We start from the raw sequence: 20,412 nt of genomic DNA, 5'->3' as shown, positions 1-20,412 counted from the left end.
CTGTGCGTTGGGAAGCAGCTACAGAGCAGTAGAATCCACTGAATTGGTACACTGAAGCAGGCATGCCATTTAAATGAAGGCAGTTAACCTTGACTGTTGTATCACCAGAGTTAAAGAATTCTGGTGCCCCTCTCTAAGTCTTCAGGAAGTGTTTAGAGGCTTATTCACATTAGTTAAAACAGGCCCCCCCCACCTTCCCCAAGGCAACAGAAAACATAACCATTAGCTCTCTTCCTGTTTTCCTTCCTCATTTCATGCTTGCTTCGGCTGCTAAACTGAATTTTTGTTACTTAGAATATTATAAAGTGTGGATGCTTTCTATAATGCTATTGGTCTAAGTGTGATTAAATTTCATTAAGGTGTATAAGCCTCTAATTATTACATAACTGGCACGTCTGACTTTTGCTATCATTTGAGGATTCTACTGTATATAAGTTTCATCTAACATTGGCATTAATAACCACAGGTATATTCCAACTAATTGTTACTTCTTGTAATTGCCAGACTACTTCAAGAGTTCTCGTAAGTTTTAGATTTTCAGAGACCCATCTTCAATACTTTGAGCTCATTCTGGTAAACTTCCTTCTACCTATGTGCAGGTCCCTGTACTCCAGCCAACACAGGCTCAGTAACTGGAAATGAATTGGCTAAAATGGTAGCACCATTGGGTTTCTTAATGGAGCTTTAGGAGTTCTTTATGGAAAAAAGCACAGAACTGAATTCCTCAAAAAACAAACAAACAAACAAAACCACACACACAAAAAAACAAAACTCCCATGTCTTGATCTTAATGATTGTGAGCAAGGATGGTAAAAAGCTCTGCTGGCTGGCCCCTAAGACCTTGAATGGTAAGCTACAATGGAGATATCACAGTCCCTTACAGATTGTTCGAAAACTCGTTGGATCATAATTAACATTGTTAGAACTCTCATACATTACATCTGATCCTAAAACATTACTATGTGATAGGTAGTATTGCCCAAGTTACAGTGATGAGGTTGAGGTTTAAAGATTACATGACTTGTTTAGGGTCATAATACTGAATCTGAACCCAGATCTGCCTTGAATATATTATTCTTCCCAAGTTACCACACATTTGAAGAAGACAGTGTTCATCCTTTTCCTACACCCACTGCTTAGAAATTTTGTCGTGGGCTGGGCGCAGTAGCTTCACACCTGTATCCCAGCACTTTGAGAGGCCGAGGTGGGCAGATCACATGGTCAGAAGTTTGAGACCAGCCTGGCCAATATGTTGAAACTTTGACTCTACTAAAAATACAAAAATTAGCTGGACATGGTGGCATGCGCCTGTGGTCCCAGCTACTTGGGAGGCTGAACCAGAAGAATCGCTTGAACCTGGGAGGCAGAGGTTGCAGTGAGCTGAGATCATGCCGCTGTGCTCCAGCCTGGGCAACACAGCGAGTCTCTGTCTTCCAAAAGAAAAAAAAAATTTGTCACTTATTTAAAAAATTAACTATATTTTAAAAGCCCCAGGCTTTTCATATGCTGCATTTTTTGGTGTTGTATATCAGATACTGTTCTGCTTGTAAAGACAATACAGTTTTCCATATTTTACAAAAGAAGAAATGGGAGAAAGGGGTTTAAGTAACTTGCCCTAGTCACACAGTAAGGAGAAGCCTGCTACCCAAACTTCTGGCTTGAGTACTCAACCACTTACTTTCTGTGCTTTATTTCCCTTTACGTGGCAGCACCATTCTGCAGAAAACTTCCAAGCAGTTTTTTTCACTTAAAAATTAAAACCCTGTTTACTGCGACCTCTTGACTCTTTGCCATGTGTTGGGCTGTACATTTGCTTCTAATAAAGATACTTGGTCTGTTCTTTTTCTCTTTGAATCGGGTCTTGCTCTTTTGCCAGGCTGGAGTACAGTGGCATCGCAGTCATGGCTCACTACAGCCTCAAACTCCTATGCTGAAGCCATCTTCCTCCCTCAGTCTCTCAGGCAGCTGAGACTATGGGTGTGTATCACCATGCCCAGCTGGAGTGCAGTGGTGCAGTCTCGCTCACTGCAACCTGCATCTCCCAGGTTCAAGCGATTCTCCTACGTCAGCCTCCTGAGTAGCTGGGACTACAGGCACATGTCCCCAGGCCCGACTAATTTTTTTGTATTTTTACTAGAGATGGGATTTCACCATGCTGGCCAGGTTGGTCTCGAACTCCTGACCTCAGGTGATCCACTAGCCTCAGCCTCCCAGAGTGCTGGGATTACAGGTGTGAACCATTGCACCTGGCCCACCATACACCATTATCTTCTCATATCCACATTTCCAAGTGGGTCCGGGCTTAGTTCCCCAAAGTTAGACCAGATGGATGGTCTTATTAACTCTGCCCATCCTCTAGCAGAATATGCAGAAAAGCTGAAGTAGATTTACATATGTAGGATAATTGATAGAAAAGTAAATACTTCATCTTCCCAATTCGTAGGAAAAATTAAATTGATATTGTTATCTTCTATTCTTACCTGTTATCTCTTCCTACTCATACCAGAATACTAGAAGACAAACTCTAATTTGAAACAAAATATCTTAATTACTTAGAAGTTTTACCTCAAATTTTTAAATTAAAATTCCTATAATTGCTTCAGAAGAATATTACTGGTTCCACTTGAGGAATCTACCATCTTCAAGGAATGGTGGGGAGCTAGGTTAAGGAGAAAGCCATCGCCATTACTTTTTTTTTTTTTTTTTTTTTTGAGACAGAGTCTTGCTCTGTCACCCAGGCTGGAATGCAGTGGCGTGATCTAGGCTCACTGCAACCTCCGCCTCCTAGGTTCAAGTGATTGTTCTGCCTCTGCCTCCCAAGTAGCTGGGACTACAGGCATGTGCCACCACGCCTGGCTAATTTTTTGTATTTTTAGTAGAGACGGGGTTTCACCGTGTTAGCCAGGATGGTCCCAATCTCCTGACCTGGTGATCTGCCCACCTTGGCCTCCCAAAGTGCTAGGATTACAGGTGTGAGCCACCGCGCCTGGCAGCCATTGCCATTACTTTAAAACCTTTCCCAACTTGTGCCCAGGTATCAATGGCAATGCCCTGATGTCCTCAGTAAATTTGTTAAAGTATTTTTTTTTTTTTTTGAGACGGAGTCTTGCTCTTGTCACCCAGGCTGGAGTGCAGTGGTGCGATAATCCGCTCACTGCAAGCTCCACCTCCTGGGTTCACGCCATTCTCCTGCCTCAGCCTCCCAAGTAGCTGGGACTACATGCGCCTGCCACCACGCCCGGCTAATTTTTTTGTTTTTGGGGTTTTTTTTTTTAGTAGAGACGGGGTTTCACCATGTTCGCCAGGAATGGTCTCAATCTCCTGACCTCGTGATCCGCCCGCCTCGGCCTCCCAAAGAGCTGGGATTACAGGTGTGAGTCACCGCGCCTGACCCTGTTAAAGTATTTTCTAAGCTTCTTTGAAAACGGAATCTCTTTGTGGTTGCTGCTGATAAAACTCCTTTGACCTGACGATTGCTCTAAGTCCTAATTGCCATATTTATATTCCCATAGTAAGAGTGTTTGGAGATAGTGTTTGAGCTTTTTTGCTGGTGTTAAAAATGCATAATGAAAGATGGCAGAGAGAGGCATATTATATCCAATTCATGAGTTGCTTGTGTTAACAGAAAGCTTATTTTAATCACTTAACATTGTTGATTTGTCTAATCACAGTAGAGCTATTGATTAGGAGCCTGACCTTTAGATGGTTGACTTGTGAGTGTGTTCAATATGGTGAAATATGGTGTTGATATATGGCTGCAGATTTTAGAGGCGTCATTAGCAAGGTATAGGAGTAAAATAGGGGTTATAGTATTCCTTACTCAAATTCTGTATGTGCTAGAGCTGGCTGGAGTCTGTGGCATGCTCATTGGTGTAAGTCGGTAAGGACTATGCTTTTTGCTCCACATCTCTGTTGTGGGAAAGCTAGTCTCTTGAGCATTCTTGATCAGAATGGACTGGAATAATTTAACTTTCGTACTTTCCCAGGCTATTAGTATTATCTAATGAGTGGCTTAAAGATACCAGAAACACTGACTGAGGTCTCCACCTGCTTCTGGCTGAATGAATGGGAGCTTCTAGCCATTGAATAAGAGGCAGTAGCCAATGTTTCTTATTCTGAATGGTCCAGGTTGACTTTTATGAGAGAAACACTCAGCCTTTTAATTGCTGAAGGTCTGACCCATAGACTATAAGATTGCGCATTCTTAGTCTAGGTTACACTTGAACTAGACTGCACCCACTGACGATATATTCAGTTCAGGTGTTAACTCACTTGGATTAGCATCTGGCCTGTCCTATCTCTGAATATAGGTTGAGACGTGTATTGGAATCTCTGACTAGTCAGAATATGTTCTTAGTTATATTCTCAATACTGAGGAATTTTTACTTGTAGAAACTGAAGGCTCAGAAGAGGATGATAAAGAAAATGATAAGACCGAAGAAATGCCAAATGATTCAGTCCTTGAAAACAAGGTATGTTGTTAGCCACTCAGTACTGTTGTCAGCCTTTTTCTGTTTTTGGGAGACTGGAGCTCACTCTTGTTGCCTAGGCTGGATTGCAGTGGGGTGATCATGATCATGGCTCACTGCAGCCTAGACCCGGGCTTAAGTGATCGCCTCACCTCAGCCTCTCAAGTAGCTGGGACTACAGGCTTGTGCCAACATGCCCAGCTAGTTTGCAGGACTGTAGCTTACCTAGTTTAGGCACAATTATTATTTTTTTAAGAGATAGAATCTCTGTCTCTGTTGCCCAGGCCGGAGTGCACTGGCATGATCAGGGCTCACTGTATCTTCAGCCTCCTGGGTTCAAGGAATCCTTCTGCCTCATCTTCTCAGATAGCTAGGTCTCCAGATGTCTGCCACCATGTCTGGCTAATTTGTTCTCTAATTTTATTTTGTTTAGACGGCCGTCTTGCTGTGCTGCCCAGGCTGGTCTCAAACCCGGCCTCAAGTTATTCTCCTGCCTCAGCCTCCCAAAGTGTTGGGATTATAGGCATAACCCACCATGCCCAGCCCTAGGCATGATTATTATAGATAACTGTCTCTTGGTTATGGATTAGGGACCCTTTATTCATGCCTAGGATGGGTGGATATATTTGATCCTGGGGTTCTTGTGTGTTAGTATGTGAGCCAACATTTCACTGTTAAAATATCAGTGACATGGTCATGACTTAAGACAGTATGTGGACCCATTCTCTAGATTTTAGGGAGAAAGTCCAAATTTTGAATCGTATATCAACTTTTTTTAAGCTACGCTAAGTTATACATTTAGATTTGTATTTGAAAAAGATGCCTATCTTTTTATTATTTGGTTATACTTTAGTCTCTTCAAGAAAATGAGGAGGAGGAGATTGGGAACCTAGAGCTTGCCTGGGATATGCTGGATTTAGCAAAGATCATTTTTAAAAGGTAAAACTCTTGGTGCTTCTAGGCTTGGGTTGGGAGTTTGGTGGTTAAATAGAAACCAGTTAGGGTTAGACAGGTACTGTTAAGGTTTTTGATCAATTTTCCTTCTTTTAGGCAAGAAACAAAAGAAGCACAGCTTTATGCTGCCCAGGCACATCTTAAACTCGGAGAAGTTAGTGTTGAATCTGGTAATGCATTTTCCATCTTATACTCTCCTACTCTCTTCAGCTCCCTCGTTCTTCCTCTAATAGATTCTCTGGAACCGAACTTGATCTTTAAAAAGATAGGTCTGTGTTCCCTGTAGACCCTGGAACAATGAACAGTCTCTTCCAAGTGGCACTCAGTCTTCCAGTAGGTTTGTTTTGTTTTGTTTTTTTGAGATGGGGTCTTGCTGTGTCGCCCAGGCTGGAGTGCAATGGCGTAATCTCGGCTCACTGCAACCTCCGCCTCCTGGGTTCAAGCGATTCTCCTGCCTCAGGCTCTCGAGTAGCTGGGATTACAGGCACCCACCACCACGCCCGGTTAATTTTTGTATTTTTAGTAGAGACGGGGTTTCACCATATTGGCCAGGCTGGTCTTGAACTCCTGACCTTGTGATCTGCCCGCCTCAGCCTCCCAAAGTGCTGGGATTACAGGTGTGAGCCACCACGCCCAGCCTCAGTAGGTTTTTAAAAGTCATTTTGACTTTCTTTATAGCCAAGGGTCCTGGAAATAACTACAAACAAAAATGGAATGTTAAATATGGGTGCATTCCCATAGGATGGGTCTGAATTCTGGAAGTATTTTATGTTAAATGCTGTCCATTTACTTGCTCTTCTTTTTCTCTTCGTTAGAAAACTATGTGCAAGCTGTGGAGGAGTTCCAGTCCTGCCTTAACCTGCAGGAACAGTACCTGGAAGCCCACGACCGTCTCCTTGCAGAGACCCACTACCAGCTGGGCTTGGCTTATGGGTACAACTCTCAGTATGATGAGGCAGTGGCACAGTTCAGCAAATCTATTGAAGTCATTGAGAACAGAATGGGTGAGTGAAGACGAGCTGCTTCATGGTGATGTTGGATCCAGCAATTAACAAGGAAGAAAACAGTTCTTTTTTGCGCCATTACTAATCACTTTATTCTTTTTAGCTGTACTAAACGAGCAGGTGAAGGAGGCTGAAGGATCGTCTGCTGAATACAAGAAAGAAATTGAGGAACTAAAGGAATTGCTACCCGAAATTAGAGAGAAGATAGAAGATGCAAAGGAGTCTCAGCGTAGTGGGAATGTAGCTGAACTGGCTCTGAAAGCTACTCTGGTTGGTTCCGTTAACATTTTGATAATAGCATGTTTGGTACCATTTATGTTAATGTTCTATTTGCCAGGAACTTTTCATCATGACTTGGTTTCCAGGGAGTTGGTGGGCTCATCTAATTATTCCTATCAGTAATGCAGTGGTTAAGAGGAAATACCCTGGAGCCCCAGACTATCTGGGTTTTAATTCCATACTTACGTGTGGCCATGGGCCTTTCTCTCCCTCAGTTGACCGATTTGTAAAATGGGGATAATACAGGTTGAGTATCCTTACCTGAATGCTTGAGACCAGAAGTGTTTCGCATTTCAAATGCTTTTGGATTTTGGAATATTTGCATCATACTCAACAGTTGGATACCCTTAATCTAAAATCTGAAATGCTCCAGAGAGCATTTCCTTTGAGTGTCAGTCAGTCCTCAAAAAGTTTCAGATTGTTGGATTAAGGGATGGGATGCCCGACCTGTAGTACATATGTGTAAAATATACTTCTGACAGTACTGGAAAAATAGACATTTCTTAAAAAATGTAAGTTGCTATTTCCATCTCCAAGAACTCATTTGCATAAATTAATGAGGCATTGAGAGGCATTCACCACAAATTGCCTGGTTCTGTTTTTGGCACAGACCTTTTTACCCTGCAGGTCTATGTATAGACTATGCTCTGGGTGGCTGCTAGACAGGCATAGGTGGGCCAGGGGTAGAACTTGATACTATATGGAGGCCACTAGCATTTCAGGTCTTAGTCAGTTGTTTGGATGGTGATGGGTACCTGTTATAAGGCTGTGGGTGGCCTGGGTTCTATCTTCAAACTAATTTGGATTTGTCATTTCTCGCAGGTGGAGAGTTCTACTTCAGGTTTCACTCCTGGTGGAGGAGGCTCTTCAGTCTCCATGGTGCGTATTCAGGTGGTTTTTTGGTCACTTACATTAAGTCTCAGTGTTGGCTCATGCCTGTAATCCCAGCATTTTGGGAGGCCAAGGCAGGAAGATTGCTTGAGGCTTGGAATTCAACACTAGCCTGGGCAACATAGTGAGACCTTGTCTCTGAAAAACTAAAAAATTATAAAAGCCTCAGCATTGATCTCATATAGCTTGTACAATTGCTAATAAGGGCTTATTTTGCCAGATTGCCAGTAGAAAGCCAACAGACGGTGCTTCCTCATCAAATTGTGTGACTGATATTTCCCACCTTGTCAGAAAGAAGGTAAGTCTACATGTGGTGTTTCTTTTCTACCGTTTCCTCAGACTCCATTTTTAATACCTTTCCTATAAACCCCTCCCTATAGTTGGTGCATATAAGACACTTATTTTCCAAAGGTGGTAAGGATTTGTGAGTGGAGACTGTTGTGTTTTGTTTTGTTTTGAGACGGAGTCTTGCTCTGTCACCCAGGCTGGAGTGCAGTGGCACGGTCTCGGCTCACTGAAACCTCTGCCCCCCGGGTTCAAGTGATTCTCCTGCCTCAGCTTCCCAAGTAGCTGGGATTACAGGCGCCCGCCACCACGCCTGGCTAGTTTTTGTATTTTTAGTAGAGACGGGGTTTTGCCATACTGACCAGGCTGGTCTTGAACTGCCGACCTCGTGATCCACCCACCTCGGCATCCCAAAGTGCTGGGATTATAAGCGTGAGCCACTGCCCTCAGCCAGGGAACTCTGAACTCCTGTTCTGTTTCCTGACTCAAACACAGGAATTCAAACTTGTACAGTGATTACCATTCACATCTCCTCACCCCAACCCTATCTCCCTGTGCTTCCGGTAGAGGGGCCTGAAGTGACATGGTGGGACAGATTAATTTATTCTGAGAGTACAGGTTGGCATCTGCCTGTGGCTAGGGAGAGAGACCCTTAGAGCTGTGAATCCTGATGTTCAGGATCTTTGCACCACAAGGGTTAAGGAAATGTTTTGCAGTTGTCTTTTTAAAAACATTAAGCACATTTGTGAAGCCTTCACAATTATATCTTTAGAGGAAACCAGAGGAAGAGAGTCCCCGGAAAGATGATGCAAAGAAAGCCAAACAAGAGCCGGAGGTGAACGGAGGCAGTGGGGATGCTGTCCCCAGTGGAAATGAAGTTTCGGAAAACATGGAGGAGGAGGTGGGCAGTTAAGCAGGGCTTAGCCTCTTGCCTCATTCCTTGTTCTCAGGACCTGGGGAAATCAGTCCTCTCAAGTGCATGCTCCCCACCTTGAGCCTGCTAACGATTGTTGAGTGCAGTCCTCACAGAAAACGGTACTTGTGCAGGAAAACAGTTTGGTTATGGGAGTGTAGGATGACTCACTGACAAATGGAACCTGTATATTATAGGTCCCTCGATGAACATATGAGAAGGCACTTGATGGGCAAAACCATTAGGTCACTTCCTTCCACGTGATGATTATTGGCTCTGTCAGCCCCATTATCACAGAGTATTCAAGAAATACTTCGTGGTCACTGCCCTCTTAATATAGGGAGCAAAGCAGAGTTTGGGTGACTTTTGTATATGCTTCCTCTGACTGAGGCCTCAGTTATATAAGACAGAATGGCTTAAACTAGGCTCACTCATGCCCAGGTTCTGTTTGTCTTCCAGGCTGAGAATCAGGCTGAAAGCCGGGCAGCAGTGGAGGGGACAGTGGAGGCTGGAGCTACAGTTGAAAGCACTGCATGTTAAGAGGGGGCACAGCCCTCCTCCCAAGGGAAAGTGTTTTTGTATATAATGTATTTTTTCACTTTTGGAGGATTCTTTTTGTATAACTTCAATAAAGATTGTAAGCAAAGGTTGAGGCTTTGATGGTTTTTTTCTTAATTATTGGCTGAATCTGCCTTGGAGCACTGCTGGTTTTATATATTAGCCAAAGGTTTTGTTCTGGCCTTCTGTACTGATCTGTGTTCCTGATCCTAATTCCTATCTGTCTAGCGTGGAGGTGATCAAGTGTGGCTGTAGGCCTTTGTTTTCCAATGGTGCTATATTCTGTTTTCAAACACTTCACTGAACCCAGCTGTCTTGCAAACTTTCAGTGGTGCTGTCCCTGGATGGGGGCTACAAAAACAAGACTTGGTGAAGATCTTGCTCTTCAGTGCTGAAAATGGATGATGGACTTTGGCTGTGAGCCAGGCCTAGGATGGTTCTTGTCCTATATCCACCTAGTCGTCACCTGGGGCTATAATTCTGTCCCGGAAAAAGAACTCTGAAAACCTGGGTCAGGGGAATGATTCCTAAGGAAAACGGTCTGCATTTGAGCTCTGGTTTGAAAGTAGCCAAGGGGACTGATGGTGGACACTCCAGATGTGGTTGGAAGCATATGTGGGGAGGCTGGCTGGTTGAGTTTTGTTATTTTCTGTATAGAAAGGTTGAGATATATCAACACTTGGAATTGTTACCCATCTGCAGAATTGACTTCTCAAATAAAGATGCTAAAAATCTCCTTGTCTGGAATTATGTTTAAAGATCTTAAGTGGGGTCTTAGGCTGTTTTTTTTTTGAGATGGAATCTTGCTCTTGTCGCCCAGGCTGGAGTGCAGTGGCGTGATCTCGGCTCACTGCAACCTCTGTCTCCTGGGTTCAAGAGATTATCCTGCCTCAGGAGGCTCCCAAGTAGCCAGCACTACAGGCTAATTTTTGTATTTTTGGTGGAGACGAGGTTTCACCATGTTGGCCAGGCTGGTCTCGAACTCCTGACCTAAAGTGATCTGCCCACTTTGGCCTCAGAAAGTGTTAGGATTACAGGCGTGAGCCACTTCACCTGACTGCCTGGAGCATTTCTGTGTGCAATAGAGGGTTTCAAAGGCAGAAACGAGCCCACCAGTCCAAGGATGCTGGTGGTGAGGGCACTAGTATTAATGTTAGACCTGTTGTGCTCTCACTGGTGTCTAGGGGTCAGGGCTCACTTGAGACTGAACTGCCTCTGACCTGACTCTTAAGTACCAGTTAGGATCTGAATTCCAAACAATGCCTGCCCTATATCACCACCTCAATTTAGTAGTCCTGACACCCATAGGGCTGCTTTGTTGCACTGGAGGCAGAGGAAGCGATGGCCGGCCCCTAAATTCAACCCCATTTTTCAGACTAAGTTTTTCTGGGCTGGTCACAGTAAGTCATGGTTGCACGATCTCTGGCTTATCCTGGCTGTGGAGTTTCTTCCTGATGTTGCCCTTGCAGTATATGTTCCAGGTCCTGAGGCGCTTTGCCCCCTTTTCTTGGTCAGGACAGTCATGATGTAGTTTACTCCCAGGCACTTGACCTTCTCTGGTTGGCACTGGGATCCAGGGCTAGGCACAGTATCTAAGCTAGATCTCACATGTGACCCCTGGTTGGGGGAACAACCTTGGGCTGGGGACCTATCGCAGAATCAAAGTACATAAGGCCTCAGGAGCTTCCTGTTTATGGGTACATTGAGAACCTGAAAGGTTTCCTGGCAGAAATACTGAGGAAACGGATTTAAGTTTGGCAATAAAACTGGCTTTACCAAAAAAAGCAGTGGGAACTAGTGGGAATTTAAAGTTGCTTTAGTGGGAATTAATGCCCCCTAGTCACCTTTCGGAGAACTTCATAAGTGCCAGACAATATCACAAATACCTGACAAATTCATTTAATCCTTAATCTGTTTTACAAAAACAGAAGAGGTACAGAAAAGTTAAGGACTCACGGGAGGTGGTAAAGCTGTGGTTGGAACTGGTTTTCTGTACTCAACTGCTAGATGCTTCTAGACCCAATGTCAGAACATGGAGTAGTAAAGCTGTAGGTCTGGAAATAGGCCCCAGTCCTGTGCATGTTCAGATGCTCATCTCCACATTCACTTGGGTTCAGAAACTCACTGGGGGCAAGTCAGAACTGTGGTGAGGGCCCAAACCCTCATCTCTATCCTTGACTCCACTGAGGGGCTCTTCCGTACGAGGTGGGGGATCAGCAAAGCCAGCTGCGGGGGTGAGGAAGTTGGCTTCCGGTGAAGATGTGCTGGACACCTGTGGAACAGGGAGAAGGCAGGTTTTGAGCAAAAATGTAAAGGTTAAGCACACAGGTTTTGGAGTTAGGCTTCCTTAGAGTCTCACTGTGAACCAAGTTAACCTGGTCCTGCTTTGATTTCCTTATCTGTTACATAGTAGGACTTCATAGAGATGTGAGGATCAAACAAGAAAGCATTGGTAATGACTGGCACACAGTGGTCAATAAAGGCTGGCTGTTAGCCATACCAGCCACACCGGTATGTGTAGCTGTGGTGTCCCTAGCTGTAGCTGGGCCCTCACCGGAGGTGGGTACTGGTACTCATGGACACTTGCTGGATTGATCTCTGCCAGTGTCTGGACAGCTGCATCTCTTGCATTCACCAGCCGCAGAAAGAGCTCAGCCTGACCTGCCTGGGGAGAGATGAAATGGTATTGCACTTGTACTTTGCTGTATGCCCAATCCCTGCGCACCACACTCACCTGAGGAATCCCATTCAGCTGCCCAAGGCTAAGGCTGGGGTCCAGAGGAAGGGCCCGAAGTGGGAGGCGCCAGCGGCCACTTAGCACCCGCTGTTCTTGGTCAAATAGTCCAAGTGAGACCCAAGCCTTTGGCTGTGGTGCCCTAGCCCATGCCAGCCCCTGCCAGACCTGCAGCTCACAGACCAAAGATACTGATGGTGAGGGTGGTAGTCTGTAGAATAACCAAAAAGCAGTGTCGGAAGCCAGAGCTACAGTCCCTTCCTAGGACTTAGCCCTTTAGAGCCAGCGGCCTCTGTATACAGATGAGAAAACTTAGCAGAATGGTGGATAAGCCTCAATTGTGGCAGAGTACCAGAGTCATGATCCCCACCTACTGACCTGGGCACAGGCTGCCTGCTGGCAAGGATGGCACAGTTGCCCATGGGCCCGGGAGCAGGAGGTGGGGGCAGGCAAAGGGCTGGGGGCAACACTGTGGTCCTTCCTGTATCCTGTCCATCGCGTGCCAAGCCAGTCCTTAGTTGCACCCAAATCCAGGAAGCCTCAAGGCCCCGCAGGAAATCATAGAAAATGACCAGGCCAGCCCTGGGGAACACAAGTCTTAGCACAGAAATACCCAACTCCTTTCAACCTCCCTCCTCTCAGGCAGGTCCCTAACCCTATCTGGTCCTAGTGGGCTCCCTTAACCAGCAGTGCTGGCCAAGTCACAGAGGCTGTCGAAGGTGGCATGGGCCTCACCCAGGATCATAGGGTGCAGGGCCCAGCATGTCCGATGTGGGCAGGAGGAAGTGTGAGTCCAGGCCCAGGTTTCTGGTCATTGTTCCAGGAAGCTGTGGCTGTGGGGAAGAGAGCTGACTCCTCCAGAAAGCCTTGTAGCTGCTCATGTTCCCCCAACTGCTCAGAGCAGAGCTGCCTCCAACCTGTTCCCCCAACCCACCCCGTGTCCTCACAGCCTTTGCCCCACCCAAGAACTGAACCTCCGAGAAGCCTGGAAGTGGTGGCAGTGGTGGTGCCACCGGTGGCGGGAGGAGTGGGGGATCTCTCCTCCCCTTCGGTTGTAGGCTGGCATCCCCCAGGAGTCGCAGATCCTGGGGCCCTAGGAGCAGAAGAGTTAGGGTGCCCCTAAGTTGGACAAAGCAGGTAATTAGCTGAGATACCCCTCCCCCAAGAGTTGGGCCCACAAATGGGTTGGCGGAGCCCTGTGGATACAGGGATACACACGTGCAGACATGAACTAGGGGAGTCACAAACACGGGTCTTGTTCCCCATGCACTGTCTGCCTGAGCCAGGCCTGCTGGGGAGAGATAGGTGGGATGGGATAGGGTTGGGGTGCTCACTGACCCAAGGGTGCCCGACCCCTCTGCATTTGCAAAGCCAAGATTTCTGCCTCCAAGCGCCGGTTTTCAGCCTCCACTACTGGAAGCTCCCCTGAGGTGGCACCTGCCCTTCCTGCGATGAACAAGTGTGACCTGTCACCTTTGACCTCTGGTGACTGGCCGCGTCCGGCTGTGAGCAGCTCTCCAGCGCTAAGGCTCTTCGGATAAGGCTGGACTTGTCAGCTCACATGCCATCCACAGCCACAGGCCCTCCCTCGAGTTCTTTTCTCCTCCCAGGACTGACCACCGCTGGCGAGAGGCCCTCCTGTTCACCTCTGCGGGTCTGCGACCGCTGCAGCTCCAGTGCAGACGCCTCCACCTGCAACTGCCATATCTGGCCCAGCACGCCGGGGTCCCGGCCCCCGTCTCGAATGTAGGCCTCCCGCAGCGCCCTAGGGAGTGGGGAACAGGAAGGCCGTCTTTCCAGAACTGCTCAGCGCTTCGCCCTATGCCCATCTCCGGCCCTGGCTCTCACCGGATTTCGGCAGCCAGAGTTCCCGGGTTGGCCTTTAGCACTGGAGAATAAAGTTCTGCCTCTCGCCGGGAGCGCAGAGGGTTCCTGGGGTGGCAGGCGACGCGCAGGGAGACGGTAACGCATCAGAGGCCCCGGAGCTGCAGCCAGCCCGCCCCTCCCACCCCGGAGCCGCATGTTCCGGGGATCCGCTTAGTCGGGTCTCACCCTGGCTCCGCCTGCAGCTCCTGAATGCGGGCCCCCAACACCTCTAGAGCTCCCCGCGTCCTCCCGGCCTCAGCTTGTAGTTCTCGAATCTCCTGCTCCAGGCCGAAGAGGCGGGACATCCCGCCCCGCGTACAGGCCACAACTTGGAGGCGTCGGCTCAGTTCTGAGGGAATGCGGGCCGAGTCAGAACCGGCCCGAGCAAGCTTAAGCCAAAGGGCGAGGGCAGAGGAGGTCCTTGGTCCCCGTCCCCCATCTCCTTCACCCTCGCCGCGTAGCTGCAGGGCCCGGCTCTGCGCTTCCATCTCCGCCACGCGCCTCGCGCGAGTCCTGAACAGCGCCCGCAGCCGCTCGCTGGGGCTTCCCACCGCCTCGGACATGGGACTCTGAGGCCGCGCCTCGGAACGTGTCCAGGGCCCCGCGAACACCCTGGGGACCTCTGTTATCCAGGGCCGCATTTCCTGTAGGGATAGCCGCAGCCACTGCACCTGGAGGTAACAGCGATCCGCGATCTCTGCGTGGGCAGAATCTGTCCCAAGTATGATCTACAGGTTTGGGGAAGACGCTCAACGTTTTGAGCCCTGGGGGGAAGGTAGGTAGCTGTACCTCCTCTGTTAACCTCTTTAAAGCAGATCTACTGGCCTGCTGGTCTGGGAGGCCCTGGGGTTCTTGTGGCACGCCCTGGTGTTCTTGTGGCACAACCTGGGGATACGGTGTAGTAGGATGAGGAATCATAAAGGTCCTGGCTCCTTTGAATCCCCACCCATGGCCATGGAGGCCCTTACCGCGGCCCGCTGGGGTTCAGTGGCAACTGATGCCTGTGCTCCAAATGTCATCTCTTGGGTCGGGTGGCCAATGCAGAAGCGCTGAGTGTGGGTGGCTAACAGAGCTGAGGAGCGGAAAACCATGTCACAGGTCCCACAGGGCAGGAGCGCTGGCTCCCCAGAGTGGGAGTCCATGGGATGGGACCTGTTTCCTGAAACCAGCCAAGACCTGCAGAAGGGATCAAGGGCAGGGGAAAGGCAGAGGAGGATGAGAGACATAAAGCCAGAGGCAGAGAGGAAAGGCCGGGTCTATTAGGTCTGTGAGATCTTCAAGTTTGTTTGGGGAGAGCCTTAGCTCCCTGGACAGCAACCACAGGGCTGGGCAGGTCAGGAGAATGGGTGGGGAAACCTCGGCCGTTTGGGAGGAGCCACTGGCTTGAAAAAGTGTTACAAAGTCTGAACGTGGGCAAGTCTCTAATTGTAGCTTGGTTTCCCTGACTATTAATAAAGAGGAAAAAGCAGCTGCCTCCTAGACTAGCTGGGCCCTTATCACTTACTACATCATTGGTCATTTAATAGCCTCTAAAAGGCAAGTGTCATCTTTTTCATTGCTGTACTCCCAAGTGGATGTAACAGTTTGTACCATTCTCCAATCCAGAGAACTACCTGGCAAAGGAGGCACTCTGACCTTTCCAGCATTCTGCCTGAAAACCATGTCGCACCAGGGATAGCAGTCTCTCCCTAACTCCCATTCCCTGATTCCTCATTTTTCAGCTGTAGACAAAGATAATCAGCACAGCCCAAGAAATGAAAGCTGTGGGCGAACAGAATGAATCTATCAGATGAGGGAATCAAGTCCAGAAAGAAACCCCTTCTCTCTCCCAAGATTGGCCAGAAGCCAGAAAGACCCTGAACTGTTGGTGAAATTCTTCACTCCACTCCCACTCCCAAAATATATGGAGGAGCTCTGAGGTGACCGCATATTTCTTAAGAAACCCTCTTTACTTTTTTTTTTTTTTTTTGAGATGGAGTCTCGCTGTCGCCCAGGCCGAAGTGCAGTGGCGCGATCTCAGCTCACTGCAATGAGCTCTGCCTCCTGGGTTCACGCAATTCTCCTGCCTCAGCCTCCCAAGTAGCTGAGACTACAGGTGCCCACCACCACGCTTGGCTCATTTTTTGTATTTTTTAGTAGAGACGGGGTTTCACCATGTTAGCCAGGATGGTCTCGATCTCCTGACCTCGTGATCCGCCCGCCTTGGCCTCCCAAAGTGCTGGGATTACAGGCGTAAGCCACTGCGCCCGGCCAAGAAACACCCTTTTCTTTTCTTTTTTTGAGACAGTCTCGCTCTGTTGCCCAGGCTACAGTGCAATGGCAGGATCTCGGCTCACTGCAAGCTCTGCCTCCCAGGTTGACACCATTCTCCTGCCTCAGCCTCCCCAGTAGCTGGGACTACAGGCACCTGCCACCACACCCGGCTTTTTTTTTTTTTTTTTTTTGAGACGGAGTCTCGCTCTTTCGCCCAGGCCGAAGTGCAGTGGCACTATCTGGGCTCACTGCAAGCTCCGCCTTCCGGGTTCAAGCCATTCTCCTGCCTCAGCCTTCCGAGTAGCTGAGACTACAGGTGCCCATCACTGCGCCCGGCTAATTTTTTTTTATATTTTTAGTAGAGATGGGGTTTCACCGTGTTAGCCAGGATGGTCTTGATCTCCTGACCTCGTGATCTGCCCGCCTCGGCCTCCCAAAGTGCTGGGATTACAGGTGTGAGCCACCATGCCTGGCCGAAACTCCCTTTTCTAAACAAGACAGGGACTTAAGACATTTCCCTACTCAGTACCTAAAGCCAAGGTATGACCCACCAGCAGCAAGTTACAAAGTGTTCAAAGTATGTCATCTCAGTTCAGCTTAATTCCAACTGACATAAAGAGTACATTTTTAGAAATATGTTTTCAGAAAACAAGTAAATGGCAAAGCCCAAATCGAAACCTCCTTTTCAACAACTAAGTTTGTCCCAATTTTCAATGGTTAAGACTTCTGACTGGTTGACTTTACAATGGTGCAACAGTGATAGGCATTCAGTAGAAATACTACTACCATTTTTTTTTTTTTCCCTCAAGAGACAGCTTGTAGTTCTCTGATCTCCTGCTCTAGGCCGAAGAGGCGGGAGCAGGATTGTCATCCAGGCTGGATTGTAGTGGTGCCATCATGGCTCACTGTAGCCCTGAACTGCCTTGGAATCAAGCAATCCTCCTGCCTTAGCCTCCCAAGAAGCTGGGACTACAAGTGTGTGCTACCACGTGGACCTGTCTATTTTGTTTCTGTTTTTGAGACAGAGTCTTGCTCTGTTGCCCAGGCTGGAGTGCAATGGTGCAGTATGGGCTCACTGCAACCTCTGCCTCCTGGGCTCAAGCAATTCTCCTGCCTCAGCCTCCTAAATAGTTAGGATTACAGGTGCTTGCTGCCATGCCTGGCTGTTTTTTTTTTTTTTTTTTTGAGACAGAGTCTCACTCTTTCTCCCAGGCTGAGTGCAGTGGCGCTATCTCAGCTCACTGCAAGCTCTGCCTCCTGGGTTCACGCCAATCTCCTGCCTCAGCCTCCCGAGTAGCTGGGACTACAGGCGCCCGCCACCATGCCTGGCTAATTTTTTTGTATTTTCAGTGGAGATGGGGTTTCACCATGTTAGCCAGGCTGGTCTCGAACTCCTGACCTCAGGTGATCCACCCGCTTCAGCCTCCCAAAGTGCTGGGATTACAGGCGTGAGCCACGCCTGGCTGGACCTGACCATTTTAATGTTTTTGTTTTTTATAGAGACAGGTCACTGTGTTGCCCAGGCTGGTCTTGAAACCCTGTCCTTTTCTTAGATCACTGTCTATTCTCTCCCCTACTGGGCTGGGCACTCCTTGCATCCTCAGAGCCTTGCATAATGCCTGGGACATACAACAGGGGCTTAGAAAGTATTTGTTGAATGGGCCGGGTGCGGTGGCTCACGCCTGTAATCCCAGAACTTTGGGAGGCCGAGGTGGGTGGATCACAAGATCAGGAGATTGAGACCATCCTGGCAAACACGGTGAAACCCCGTCTCTACTAAAAATACAAAAAATGAGCCAGGCGTGGTGGCAGGCGCCTGTAGTCCCAGCTACTCAGGAGGCTGAGGCAGGAGAATGGTGGGAACCTGGGAGGCGGAGCTTGCAGTGAGCTGAGATCGCTACTGCACTCCAGCCTGGGTGACACAGTGAGACTCCATCTCAAAAAAAAAAAAAAAAAGTATTTGTTGAATGAAAAAACCTGCTTCCTTCACTAGCCATTCAGCTACCATCGTCCAACTCTCCCCCAACCCCCACTCCAAGTTCTTATTTAGTAGGAAAACATAACAGACCTCCCTTAAAATACATACACTGGTAAATACATGGGCACTAAAAAACAGTTTCAGGAAAAAAAAAAACTTGGTTTCTGACTTTATTACTGGTAATTTATTGCACAGGTTTTTCTGCATCAAAAAAGTATCTGCTAAAATAGAGAAACAGTTGTGTCTGAATTCACATTTCCCCCCAACTTCTAAAAATATTTCCCCTAAAAAAGAATCCACTCATCTAATTTTAAAGAAAATATACTTCTTACACAAGACAATCCAAACTGATGCAAAATATTTATTCCAAGTTAGTTATTTTATGCAGTAGTTTCCCCCTCGAGACTTGTGATAACCACATCTTTTAAATCTGTAAATAATGTTATCAAAATAATCTTAATCTTTGAAATCTCACAAAAATTTATATTTTACAATCCACCCTGAATATCAAGGCTGCAAGAATAACACAACATTTCCTATATCCAAATATTTTACAGCTGTACCCAAAAAGGAAAAAGAAAAAAAACAAAAACAAAAAAACAACCAAAAAAACCCACATATGCTTGGTTAAGGGCTAAAGTTACCCGAGCAGCCAAAAATAAAATAAAATATCCAAATTATTAGCATTAATTTAATACAATTATAACTTCAATAGTCACTTTGTCATTGACAATGATTGCTTGATCACAGGGGTGAGTGCCCCAAGGGCTGGTAGTAGAAGCTGTTGCTGCAGACCAGTGTCTCCTCTTCCCTGCACTGCCAGCTCCTACCTGTGCATCGCCCCATATATACTGGGTGTGTATGTGTGTGTGTGTGTGTGAGTGTGTTTAAAAAATCTGTCCCACCACACAAACTTCTATTAAGCAGATAACAGGGAAGAACAACAACAAAAGCAAAACAAGCCAATCGCTCTCTCTTTGGGATATGATTATTTCCCTTGTGAATGAAGTATTCAACAACATAAGAAAAGGAAAAGAACGATTTCTTTTGTATACTCCCTAAACACACAGAGTTTACTGGGTCAGATTTAACTGTGAGCATTTATATGCCTACTTCCAGGCATCGTCATCTGATGTTTCACTGCTACTGGTTTCGGTGTCTGAGTCCTCAAACTCTGCTTTGCAAGTGCTTCTCCAAGGGGAGAACAGGCTGGAACTGCGGCTCTGCAAGAAGCCATTCTTTCCAAAGCCATTTCTTCTCAGCTATGGTTAGCATGGGAGAGAAAGAAAAAAGAAAAAAATATCAATGACTGTACTGACCCATAAGCCCTGGGAAAGGCCAGGCCTCAATTCAATTCTAGGTAGAATGTGGGGCGGGGGGTGCTTCTAAGAGACCCTCTGAGATCTCTTATAGCAGTGCTTTTCAAATTTTAATTTACGAGTCATCTACGCATCTTTCAAAAATGCAGATTCAGATTCAGAATGTCTGGGATGGGGCTTGAAAGTCCTTATTTCTTTTTATTTATTTATTTTTTTGAGACGGAATCTCGCTCTGTCACCCAGGCTAGAGTGCAATGGCACAATCTTGGCTCACTGCATCCTCCGCCTCCTGGGTTCAAGCGATTCTCCTGCCTCAGCCTCCCAAGTAGCTTGGATTACAGGCGCACACCACCACGCCTAGTTAATTCTTGTATTTTTAGTAGAGATGGCGCTTCACCATATTGGCCAGTATGCTCTTGAGCTCCTGACCTCGTCATCTGCCTGCCTCGGCCTCCCAAAGTGTTGGGATTACAGGCGTGAGCCACTGTGCCCAGCCATAAGTCCTTATTTCTAACAGAGTTCTAAGTGGCAAGGTCTCACATCAGCTTGTGCCATGCCCCTTTTAAGGACTTGGCCAATTGTGCTGTAAATACAGGCCACCAGAAGTTCAAGGATTTTTATAGAAACCCCATTTGTCTTGTTCACCCTAAGATCTAGCAGTGTTTTATTCAGAGAAAGAATCCAAGCAACTGCTGGATAAACTGACACAAGCTATTTAGCTTCTTAGCTCTGGCCAGAGGACCAGGAAACTACAATGCAGATCAGGAAGCAGAGGAAGGTGAACCTGCTTCCTTAAAGACCAAGAGCTCAGACCATAACTCTGGAACACAGCCTTGTGGTTCTGATAAGGAGTTAGAGCTGTTAGGATGAAAGAGCATACTATTTTTTGGAATCTGCTAATCACTGACA

At 47.2% G+C, this 20,412-nt stretch overlaps 3 protein-coding genes across 15 annotated transcripts in view; 1 reads left to right on the top strand and 2 right to left on the bottom strand.

Annotated features, from left to right (window-relative positions):
• The window catches only part of NASP (nuclear autoantigenic sperm protein), a 36,831-nt gene extending 27,390 nt beyond the window's left edge, over window positions 1–9,441 (top strand). For 4 of the 5 annotated variants that reach the window (XM_034963916.3, XM_003812759.6, XM_008965236.5 and 1 more), the window contains 9 exons: window positions 4,393–4,472; window positions 5,323–5,408; window positions 5,520–5,593; window positions 6,239–6,427; window positions 6,531–6,697; window positions 7,529–7,585; window positions 7,818–7,895; window positions 8,655–8,783; window positions 9,255–9,441. In XM_034963916.3, the coding sequence (XP_034819807.1) occupies window positions 4,393–4,472; window positions 5,323–5,408; window positions 5,520–5,593; window positions 6,239–6,427; window positions 6,531–6,697; window positions 7,529–7,585; window positions 7,818–7,895; window positions 8,655–8,783; window positions 9,255–9,335 (941 nt within the window). In that variant the 3' untranslated portion in view covers window positions 9,336–9,441. The remainder of the gene's footprint in view (window positions 1–4,392; window positions 4,473–5,322; window positions 5,409–5,519; window positions 5,594–6,238; window positions 6,428–6,530; window positions 6,698–7,528; window positions 7,586–7,817; window positions 7,896–8,654; window positions 8,784–9,254) is intronic. The other variant, XM_034963920.3, reaches the window with a different exon arrangement.
• Window positions 9,442–11,236: 1,795 nt separating this feature from the next.
• Window positions 11,237–18,112, bottom strand: CCDC17 (coiled-coil domain containing 17). 3 transcript variants are annotated; one of them, XM_003812760.7, is made up of 13 exons: window positions 14,922–18,112; window positions 14,743–14,838; window positions 14,402–14,624; window positions 14,140–14,302; window positions 13,936–14,019; window positions 13,734–13,852; window positions 13,426–13,533; window positions 13,062–13,180; window positions 12,823–12,920; window positions 12,466–12,669; window positions 12,088–12,298; window positions 11,908–12,018; window positions 11,237–11,625 (listed from the first exon to the last, which is right to left on the bottom strand). In XM_003812760.7, the coding sequence occupies exons 1-13, from the start codon at window positions 15,177–15,179 to the stop codon at window positions 11,467–11,469; spliced, it is 1,953 nt and encodes a 650-aa protein (XP_003812808.1). In that variant the 5' UTR covers window positions 15,180–18,112; the 3' UTR covers window positions 11,237–11,466. The 3 variants fall into 3 exon arrangements, with proteins under 3 accessions (XP_003812808.1, XP_063463958.1, XP_054949550.1); XM_063607888.1 differs by having other exon boundaries at window positions 14,402–14,597; XM_055093575.2 differs by having other exon boundaries at window positions 14,140–14,624.
• A 413-nt stretch (window positions 18,113–18,525) lies between these two features.
• The window catches only part of GPBP1L1 (GC-rich promoter binding protein 1 like 1), a 59,022-nt gene continuing 57,135 nt past the window's right edge, over window positions 18,526–20,412 (bottom strand). For all 7 annotated transcript variants that reach the window (XM_014344885.4, XM_014344879.4, XM_014344876.3 and 4 more), the window contains one exon: window positions 18,526–19,446. In XM_014344885.4, the coding sequence (XP_014200371.1) occupies window positions 19,294–19,446 (153 nt within the window). In that variant the 3' untranslated portion in view covers window positions 18,526–19,293. The remainder of the gene's footprint in view (window positions 19,447–20,412) is intronic.

Source organism: Pan paniscus, chromosome 1, assembly GCF_029289425.2.
Source record: "Pan paniscus chromosome 1, NHGRI_mPanPan1-v2.0_pri, whole genome shotgun sequence".
In the NCBI taxonomy this organism is placed as follows: Eukaryota; Metazoa; Chordata; class Mammalia; order Primates; family Hominidae; genus Pan; species Pan paniscus.
This window is presented reverse-complemented; position numbering and strand designations above follow the sequence as displayed.

Coding starts and splice junctions, on each gene's coding strand:
- CCDC17 (XM_055093575.2), bottom strand. CDS start 15,179: ATGTCTCTCATCCTCCTCTGCCTTTCCCCTGCCCTTGATCCCTTCTGC. Junction 12,299..12,465: donor AGCAGGCAGCCTGTGCCCAG/GTCAGTAGGTGG, acceptor GTTATTCTACAG/ACTACCACCCTCACCATCAG. Junction 12,019..12,087: donor AGCTGAATGGGATTCCTCAG/GTGAGTGTGGTG, acceptor ATCTCTCCCCAG/GCAGGTCAGGCTGAGCTCTT.